Genomic DNA, 10,750 nt, shown 5'->3' on the forward strand with positions numbered 1-10,750 from the left:
ATCCATCAGCCGCCAGCCAGATCTCCCTAACACACTTCACACACTGATGGATACCAGAGGGAAATATCCTGCTGGTGCTGGGAGTGGGATATCATATGGTCATATAATATTAATATTGCAATGAACTGTCACGATACACTTTTCTCTAAGTACCACAGGTATCAATAAACTGAATATATCGACCCATCATTATAAACATCTCCATGTATCATATGCGATGCGATGTGTTTATTTTGCCCAACGTTCAATCTAACAAGTGATACAGTAAGTCCTCATGTTGCTTGTAGCTTGTTTCTTTTCTTGTGAGAGTGTAGCAACTGATATTGTTGTCACTTGTAGGGGTGAAGTGTGTTGTAGCTAATCAGTGAAATTCAAATTATATTTCATCAATATCGCATGAGCAAGAGTTATACTCAGTTACAGTCAGCCTTCAGCTCTATGTCTACGCCGAATCACAGCCGTGCCCATATATGGTACAAAAGCATGACCTTGAGTGTTATATTGCTTTTATACAACACTTCTATAAACAAGAAATTGAATTAGTGACATTTCGGACACAATATGACCAATTATATATACAAAACAAAATGGCGGTGCGCGAGGACGAAATAAAAACTCTACTCGAAAACAAAACCCCCAAAAATACAAAAAAAGCAAGAAAATATGGAATAGAAGTATTTGATGGTAAGAATGTGCCTTTATATTATATATATATATATATATATATATATATATATATATATATATATATATATATAAAAGTGTTGTTTTTGGCAGCCATTTTTTATTTAGTTTTAGTCTTTTGGACGAAATGCTTATTAGTTTTAGTCACATTTTAGTCAATTCTATCCTTGATAGTTTTGGTCTAGTTTTAGTCGACAAAAACTAAAAAGGTTTTAGTCCAGTTTTAGTCATTCATTTTAGTCGAAAAAAATAATTACTTTAAAACATTAAATTAGGCCAATACAGAGATAGGAAATTGTAATCGAGGTTGACAGGTTGTGCATAACATGCTCTCTACATAAACGCTGTCTAGTGTGCATGCTCTCTACATAAACACTGTCTAGTGTGCATGCTCTCTACATAAACGCTGTCTAGTGTGCATGCTCTCTACATAAACGCTGTCTAGTGTGCATGCTCTCTACATAAACGCTGTCTAGTGTGTATACTCTCTACATAAACGCTGTCTAGTGTGTATGCTCTCTACATAAATGCTGTCTAGTGTGCATGCTCTCTACATAAACGCTGTCTAGTGTGCATGCTCTCTACATAAATGCTGTCTAGTGTGCATGCTCTCTACATAAACGCTGTCTATGCTCTCTACATAAATGCTGTCTAGTGTGCATGATCTCTACATAAACGCTGTCTAGTGTGCATGCTCTCTACATAAACGCTGTCTATGCTCTCTACATAAATGCTGTCTAGGGTGCATGATCTCTACATAAACGCTGTCTATGCTCTCTACATAAATGCTGTCTAGTGTGCATGATCTCTACATAAACGCTGTCTATGCTCTCTACATAAATGCTGTCTAGTGTGCATGCTCTCTACATAAACGCTGTCTATGCTCTCTACATAAATGCTGTCTAGTGTGCATGATCTCTACATAAACGCTGTCTAGTGTGCATACTCTACATAAACGCTGTCTATGCTCTCTACATAAATGCTGTCTAGTGTGCATGATCTCTACATAAACGCTGTCTAGTGTGCATGCTCTCTACATAAACGCTGTCTAGTGTGCATGCTCTCTACATAAACGCTGTCTAGTGTGCATGCTCTCTACATAAACGCTGTCTAGTGTGCATACTTTCTACATAAACGCTGTCTAGTATGCATGCTCTCTACATAAACGCTGTCTAGTGTGCATGCTCTCTACATAAATGCTGTCTAGTGTGCATGCTCTCTACATAAACGCTGTCTAGTGTGCATGCTCTCTACATAAATGCTGTCTAGTGTGCATGCTCTCTACATAAACGCTGTCTATGCTCTCTACATAAATGCTGTCTAGTGTGCATGATCTCTACATAAACGCTGTCTAGTGTGCATGCTCTCTACATAAACGCTGTCTATGCTCTCTACATAAATGCTGTCTAGGGTGCATGATCTCTACATAAACGCTGTCTAGTGTGCATGCTCTCTACATAAACGCTGTCTATGCTCTCTACATAAATGCTGTCTAGTGTGCATGATCTCTACATAAACGCTGTCTAGTGTGCATACTCTACATAAACGCTGTCTATGCTCTCTACATAAATGCTGTCTAGTGTGCATGATCTCTACATAAACGCTGTCTAGTGTGCATGCTCTCTACATAAACGCTGTCTAGTGTGCATGCTCTCTACATAAACGCTGTCTAGTGTGCATGCTCTCTACATAAACGCTGTCTAGTGTGCATACTTTCTACATAAACGCTGTCTAGTATGCATGCTCTCTACATAAACGCTGTCTAGTGTGCATGCTCTCTACATAAACGCTGTCTAGGGTGCATGATCTCTACATAAACGCTGTCTAGGGTGCATGATCTCTACATAAACGCTGTCTAGTGTGCATGCTCTCTACATAAACGCTGTCTAGTGTGCATGCTCTCTACATAAACGCTGTCTAGTGTGCATGCTTTCTACATAAACGCTGTCTAGTGTGCATGCTCTCTACATAAACGCTGTCTAGTGTGCATGCTCTCTACATAAACGCTGTCTAGTGTGCATGCTCTCTACATAAACGCTGTCTCGTGTGCATGCTCTCTACATAAACGCTGTCTAGTGTGCATGCTCTCTACATAAACGCTGTCTAGTGTGCATGCTCTCTACATAAACGCTGTCTAGTGTGCATGCTCTCTACATAAACGCTGTCTAGTGTGCATGCTCTCTACATAAACGCTGTCTAGTGTGCATACTCTCTACACAGACATCCCAACCTGCAGAAACTCATTTCAAGGAGGTGTCGTGACACATGACTTTTTTCCCATCAGCGTGGGGGTGGGGGTGTCACAACACCTCCCTGAAATTAGTTTGGATGTCTGTAAACCAATCAGGATGCGCTTTGTCTAGCATGCGCTACATGAACAGGCACACACGCAGTCTCTCTCGCTCTCCCTCGCGCACTCCGTCATATGCGCGATGCAGACATTAATGTTTTGCGTGCACGCTCTTGCTCGCTTGCTCTAGATTCCGGGAGATATTATCCAATTTGCGGGCATCAGGCAGTCCCCCCAGGATTTCGTGGGCCTTTTTTGTGATTGTTGCGTGCTAAAATGTCTGATGCGTGGGTTTTTCCAAAAAATTGCGATGAAAATTGCGGTGTTTTTTTAGGTTTTTGTTGCGATTACATTGCGGGAGGAAGTGAAAGTTGCGAGAAATTGTTGCGATTTTCTCTTTTTGTGATTAAAATTGAGTGATATGTTAAATATTAAGTTATTACTGAAAAACTATTGATTAAAAGAACAAAGACACTGAGAAATGGTCGTATAAACAACTTTACCAATATAAAAGATTACCAGGACTACAAAAATGCAGAAAAATAGGCTTTACTTATCCAAATGCTCCTGTTGGTTCAAAAGTTCAAGTGCATAGAACCTCACAGCACAACATGAAGTTACCTTAAAATATAATATAAATGCCTCAGCTTTCATGTAAGAAAAAAAACAATTAATACTAGTACTGTGTGCAGGCAGTCTCTCCTGAAGACTAAATTAAACAATAATTATAAACTAATAAAATAAATGGCTCAGGCTTCATAGAAAAAGAAAAAAACAATTTGAACAGAATCTCACAGTATGATGCTGAAGCTGCCTAAACAATGGAAAATATACCATTTTGGCAAAAATGTTGGCATCCATTAATTTCTTGTATTAAGTTAAAAATAGGGCGGCACGGTGGTGTAGTGGTTAGCGCTGTCGCCTCACAGCAAGAAGGTCTTGGGTTCGAGCCCCAGGGCCGGCGAGGGCCTTTCTGTGTGGAGTTTGCATGTTCTCCCCGTGTCCGCGTGGGTTTCCTCCGGGTGCTCCGGTTTCCCCCACAGTCCAAAGACATGCAGGTTAGGTTAACTGGTGACTCTAAATTGACCGTAGGTGTGAATGTGAGTGTGAATGGTTGTCTGTGTCTATGTGTCAGCCCTGTGATGACCTGGCGACTTGTCCAGGGTGTACCCCGCCTTTCGCCCGTAGTCAGCTGGGATAGGCTCAGCTTGCCTGCGACCCTGTAGAAGGATAAAGCGGCTAAAGATAATGAGATGAGAGATGAAGTTAAAAATAATGTAAAGTGCGCACAGTCCTTCACTGTAAACATAACACTTTCAGCAACACCATAGAGAACTTAAGCCTATATAAACACTGACTCCAAATTCAAAAGGAAATGCCTCAGCCTTCATATAAGAAAAAAAAAAACTATTAATACTAGTGCTGTGTGCAGGCAGTCTCTCCTGAGATTCGCACATGCTGCTTCTCTTGAACGTATACACGGAAGTAAGGCGGAAGGTAGTTTGCCAACGTCACCTCAAGACGACGCCAACGATTGGTCAAATTTGCGGGAAAGTTGCGGTGATTGGATATAATTGCAACACCGCCCTGAATTCACGGGGATTGGTTGAATTTGCGTTGATGTTGCAAATCGCAACATTGTGAAATCCTGGAGGGTCTGATCAGGGAGCCACTATCAATATGCGGGAGACTCCCGGAACTTCCGGGAGACTTGGGATGTCTGTCTACATAAACGCTGTCTAGTGTGTATACTCCATTGTTCACAGACTCGTGTTTCTGCCTCCGTTTAACATGTCGCAATGCGCTGATAGAGCACAAACATGCCATGATGAACACACAACTAGAAGATGACCACGCTGTCCATTAATGTAAATATGATGGCTAAACATGCTGCTAACATTAGAGTAGCCAGGTGTGCTGCTGCTCATTTAGACATATTAAGGCACAGCAACAGGTCTGAAAAGCTACATTTCCCCCCGTATGTTTCACAGTGACTCAAATATGGGTTAATATATGACAAAGCATTCGGTTGCTGTCCCACCAATAATCCCTGCAGGACAAGTTTTACTCATGACATGTTCATTGAATTTAAGTTCGCTTAACCAAGCCAACTTTAGCATGAAGCTAGCGGTCCCATTCATTTTCGCCAGGTCACGGTGTTTTGGAAAACTTCATAGGAAATTCATCACAGACCGATTGTTGAGTGACATTAACCAAAGCTAGCAAACGTATACATGATCTATTAAGGACTTCTTGTAATGTTAACTTGCCGTCGCAGAAATAGCAGCATGGTGAGCCTTTAGATGCCTCTTGAGGTCGGTCGTATTCTTGCCACGTAGTTTATAGCCACAGCGTGTACCTCTGTCTCTCACTACAAGGCATTCCGTTTTATTTTCTGCTGGATTATGTGTAAAGTATGTCCATAAATCATTGCGTCTTTTCCGCCCACCAAGCCCTTGTGATGGCGTTGCCGCCGCCATGGTCCATGAACTGTGCACTGTGCCCGGACATGCCCGGTGATTGGCGTGGCCAAACAAGGACAGGATGCAGGTGCATTGCTTATATTTTCAGCATTTGGCAGACAGGTTGCGCGCGCTGTTGGAGGAAACGCCATGCATTTTGATAGTCCTATAGCCAACCCACTAACATTTTCGTCTCGTCTCGTCAACGAAAACAACAGATACATCTCGTCATATTTTCGTGATCAAAAAGTTATGTTTAGCTCGTCACTGTCTCGTTTTAGTCATGAAAAAAGGTGCGTTAACAAAAACAACACTGATATATGTATATATATATAAATTATATCCACGTTTACTGGATATAGAGGCGATTCTAGAGTCTGTTGTGGCCCCAAGCAAAAATTTCCAAGGGGCCCTTCTGACCAGTGTTCATCACCAATATTATAAATAATCTGACACCAACAAAAAATGTATGAAACCAAAGTTTTTTAAATTCCAAATGTGAAAATACAATGGTAAAGAACAATAAAAACAATAAAAAACAAAATAAATAAGCCCTCGGGCCCTGACTCTCGGGGGGCCCCTGGGCCAGGGGGCCCCAAGCAGTCGCCTGCCTTGCCTGTTCACAAGCTGCGCATCTGACTGGATATGAGCGATCACACGCTCTGATTGGCTACTCTACTACTAGGCTAGCAGCTTATATACCATGAGTAGAGAAAAACAAAATGGCAGCGCACGAGGACGAAATAAAAACTCTACTCGAAAACAAAACCCCCAAAATACAAAAAAAGCAAGAAAATATGGAATACAAGTATTTGATGGTAAGAATGTGCCTTTTTTATTTTTCAAGAATTATTATTATCGCGTTTTTCACAAATTGCTCCTGTCATTTCACCGGTTTGTTTACATTCTAAGCGGAAATGATTTTGTCGGATGCTTTGTATAAAGTTTTTATTTATCGAATTTACAAAAAATAAAAATGCTCTGTTTCTCAAAATTGAGTGAGTGTGAATAGAATAAAACAGTTCCTCCACTCAGTCTCACCGGCTATCAGCACATGTACGACTCGATTTTGAGAAACAGAGCATTTTATTTTGTGTAGTTTCTTCTGGATCCATTTCCATTAGCGGTGCAAAAAATTATATATATGTATATATATCACTATTAATGGAAATAGATCCGGAAGAAACTACACACACGTCAGTATAGCACATGAGCTAGCTGGCTCACATTCATTTGTACATTCCTGTTAAATGTGCTTCTGATGAAATTCGCTTCCCTTCTTCCTTTTCATCTTCATTTCATGAGCATTCATATTTTAAGTCACATTCTCAGAAAATAAAGGACATTACTGTACCTTTAGTGGTCCAGTGGCTGGTCTTTGAGGCAGTACCATCTAAGGTACTTATTTGTACCCTTTATATACTGCTTGGGAACATATATGTAGCTTTTTGGCCCTTTTTGGTTACCTTGAGGTCCAATAATGAGCCCTAGGGGATACATTAGTGCAGACTGTACCTTGGAGGACAGAAATAGGCTCCTATTGTACCCCTGTTTCTGACAGTGAAGAAGTATATCCATGAAAAATCATTTGCCATGTCTGCTGATAATCTGACTAATGCTACTGTAGAAACCATTTCTAACTCGGAAATGGAATTTTACATGACGGATACAGATGGGGGCAGCACGGTGGTGTAGTAGTTAGCACTGTCGCCTCACAGCAAGAAGGTCCGGGTTCGAGCCCCGTGGCCGGCGAGGGCCTTTCTGTGTGGAGTTTGCATGTTCTCCCCGTGTCCGCGTGGGTTTCCTCTGGGTGCTCCGGTTTCCCCCACAGTCCAAAGACATGCAGGTTAGGTTAACTGGTGACTCTAAATTGACCGTAGGTGTGAATGTGAGTGTGAATGGTTGTCTGTGTCTATGTGTCAGCCCTGTGATGACCTGGCGACTTGTCCAGGGTGTACCCCGCCTTTCGCCCGTAGTCAGCTGGGATAGGCTCCAGCTTGCCTGCGACCCTGTAGAACAGGATAAAGCGGCTAGAGATAATGAGATGAATGAAATGGGATACAGATGGGTGGAGTGATACACACAGTAAAGTTATAGTACGCAGTGTAGTTATAGTAATTATAAGCACTCTTGGAATGCTGTTTGACCAATCAAATTAGTGGACCAGAACGAACTGTTGTATAAAGGCATTAATCAGTGAGAAAACTGCTGTTTGATTTACATGTTACACGCTTGGCTTTGTTGGCAGATTAGCAAAGCAAACTCGCTTTCCTAGCTACGTAAACTCACCAGAGGCACCAACGATCTTTGCTATTTTCTTCCAAGCTTTACTTTTCTGCATAATGTTTCTATATGCATTTAATAAAACGATGTATAAGACGGGCAGTATAAGATGAACCCATGATTATGAGATATTCTTCCATGTTTGTGCATCACATAGAAAATGGAAATTAACTGCAGCTATGAACTAAAGTTGTGAGTGAGGAACTGAAAAAACAAACATCGGACCACTTTCAAGCTGGTTGTTTGGATAAATAGTCGCCTGTCGTTTTGTTGCCTGCAGGAATGTGATGACATGTGAGTAGCATGTTCACTTTTATAAACGGTGTTCAATTCTAAACAATATAAGTGATTGTGTATCCATACACAGTTAGCCAAGCAGTGTGTGTATCATCTGACAGCTATGCCACAAAATCCAGCGAGCTAACCTTTACATAAGTGACTCTCCAGGCAAATGGCAGACGTTAAGGACAAATATCAGTCTCATAAAACCACTGTGGTGGAATTTGAGAGCAAGGGGACGTCAGCTAGAGAGAAGATCTCATGATTGTTCTTGTGTAATAGCATAGATGCCCTGATGTTCATTACTTCAGTGTAGGACAGGGCTTCAGAGGGTCTAGAGTCTGTTTTCCTGCTCTTTATGGTCAGAGCCTCCTGTTTACTTCAAATTAGAAACAGCAGGTACCGTTGCCAGATCCAGATCCAAGTTCGATCCTGAACTCGGGTTACTGTCTATGCAGGGCTTCGCATGTTCCCCCTGTGTTCATATGAGTTTCCTCTGGGTTGTCAGGTTTCCTCCGAGCTCCCAAAAACATGTCATGCCACACTATGTTGCCTCTGTGTGTGTGTGTGCGCATGCAGAGTCTTTCCTACATTTAGGATTCTCTCTCGCGCACGTTATTAAAGATACGACTGCTCTCGGAAGTCAATTCTCTTGTAGGCTTCAGTACTGTGTAAAAGTCTTAGGCCCTCTATTTCAGTCCAAACTTTGTTATAGATTTTTATTTTACGACTTCTACATTTTCGAGTGGTGGCACAGTGGTGTAGTGTACTGTCGCCTCACAGCAAGAAGGTTCTGGGTTCCAACCCAGTGGCCGACGAGGGCCTTTCTGTGTGGAGTTTGCATGTTGTCTGCGTGGGTTTCATCCCACAGTCCAAAAATATGCAGGTTAGGTTAATCGGTGGCTCTAAATTGACCGTGAATGGTTGTTTGTGTCACTATGTGTGTGTCAGCCCTGCGATGAGCTGGCGACTTGTCCAGGGTGTACCCTGCCACTCGCCCATGGTCAGCTGGGATAGGCTCCAGCTTGCCCTGCGACCCCGCGCGGGATAAGCAGCTACAGATAAAACAAACATTTTCGAGTTGGTACAAAAACATTTTAGATTTCTAGCACAAGATTAAATGTTACCAGCCCTGCGATAACCTGGCGACTGGTCCAGGGTGTACCCCGACTCTCGCCCATAGTCAGCTGGGATAGGTTCCAGCTTGCCTGCAACCCTGTAGAACAGGATAAGCGGCTACAGATAATGGATGGATGGATGGATGGATTAAATGTTACAGGAAAAAAAATATGTTTGCATATCAGGGAAGAAGAAAGCATAAGAGAGCACTTTTCTGATGAAAAAAGAAAACATAATGAAAACGACTGGGTTTTGGTGCAAAATGAAGAAGCGAGTATGACAGTCCAAGTGTCCAGAAGAACTGGCTGGTTCTGTAAGATCTCATCTCATCTCATTATCTCTAGCCGCTTTATCCTGTTCTGCAGGGTCGCAGGCAAGCTGGAGCCTATCCCAGCTGACTACGGGCGAAAGGCGGGGTACACCCTGGACAAGTCGCCAGGTCATCACAGGGCTGACACATAGACACAGACAACCATTCACACTCACATTCACACCTACGGTCAATTTAGAGTCACCAGTTAACCTAACCTGCATGTCTTTGGACTGTGGGGGAAACCGGAGCACCCGGAGGAAACCCACGCCAACCATGGGGCTCGAACCCGGACCGTACCACTAGTACACCACCGTGCCGCCCATGTTCTGTAAGATGGTCAGTAAAACTGCACTCACTGTAACTGAGATGCAGAGGGTTATGACATCAAATATTGACTTGTACTGCTCTTTGTAGAAACATTTAATTTCCTTGAAAGCATCTTTACTCTACAGCATTTCTTTGGATGTGCATAAGACTTTTGGACAGTACTGGAGATGATGATGTTGATGATGGGGTGTGTTTAAGGCCCTCTCTTACCTGATCTGCGCCCTGAAAACAGATCCTGCACAGCGGTGTCCGCGCTCCGCTCTCCGTGCAGCTCTCCAGACTCGCTCTCTCGTCGAGCTTCTCTTTGCTGCAGTCCTCGCTCGAGCTGCCGCCGTCCGGACTCTCCGTGGCGCACCGTTCCGCTCCTTCTCCAGCCCACTCGGCGGCGGCGGCGGCGGCTGCGTCCTCTTCGTTCTCCTCCCGTGTCCGGTCCGTCGGAGAAGCGCCGTGTGAGCTCGGCGCTCCGTTCATGTCCGACGGTGCCGGTGCCGGTGTCGGTGGTGGCCTGAGCAGCAAAGCCTTCAGGTCACTTAACAAGACGCGACAGCGGCGGCCTCTCTGCTTTCCCTCGCGCCGCAGCATCGGTAAACGGCTCAGCGAACTCCGGCACCATCCAACACCGACACCGACAGCGCACCACATGTGCCCGTTTTTACTCGCTTAACGATGGACGAGGCGCACAAGGAAAACACTTTACCGTTTTAGCGTCGCAAACTCTCCCGGATACAGTCACAATAATGCACGCAAATCGGTTCACCGGAACCACCGATCGCTCTCAGACAGCCACTGACAGTGACTAACACTAACACACAGTCAGGAAACCGCTTTTTATTCCCGACAGCGTCTTTGTTCGAGTCGCTCTACACCTTCTACACACACAACGCACACTGACGTATCACCCGCTTCAGGGAGTCGACTCCGATTCTCATTCTCATTCTCTTTTTAACTGTCAATGGAGTCGATTCCTTGAACCGATTCCACACAATACTGCAA

General features: G+C 43.5%; 1 protein-coding gene across 1 annotated transcript in view; it reads right to left on the minus strand.

Annotated features, from left to right (window-relative positions):
* marchf4a (membrane-associated ring finger (C3HC4) 4a) overlaps positions 1-10,399 on the minus strand; it is a 59,996-nt gene extending 49,597 nt beyond the window's left edge. The window contains exon 1 of the mRNA XM_060898943.1: positions 9,968-10,399. Coding sequence (XP_060754926.1) covers positions 9,968-10,399 — 432 coding nt within the window. The remainder of the gene's footprint in view (positions 1-9,967) is intronic.
* Between the last annotated feature and the right edge of the window lie 351 nt (positions 10,400-10,750).

This window comes from Neoarius graeffei, chromosome 18, assembly GCF_027579695.1.
Source record: "Neoarius graeffei isolate fNeoGra1 chromosome 18, fNeoGra1.pri, whole genome shotgun sequence".
Taxonomy (NCBI): domain Eukaryota; kingdom Metazoa; phylum Chordata; class Actinopteri; order Siluriformes; family Ariidae; genus Neoarius; species Neoarius graeffei.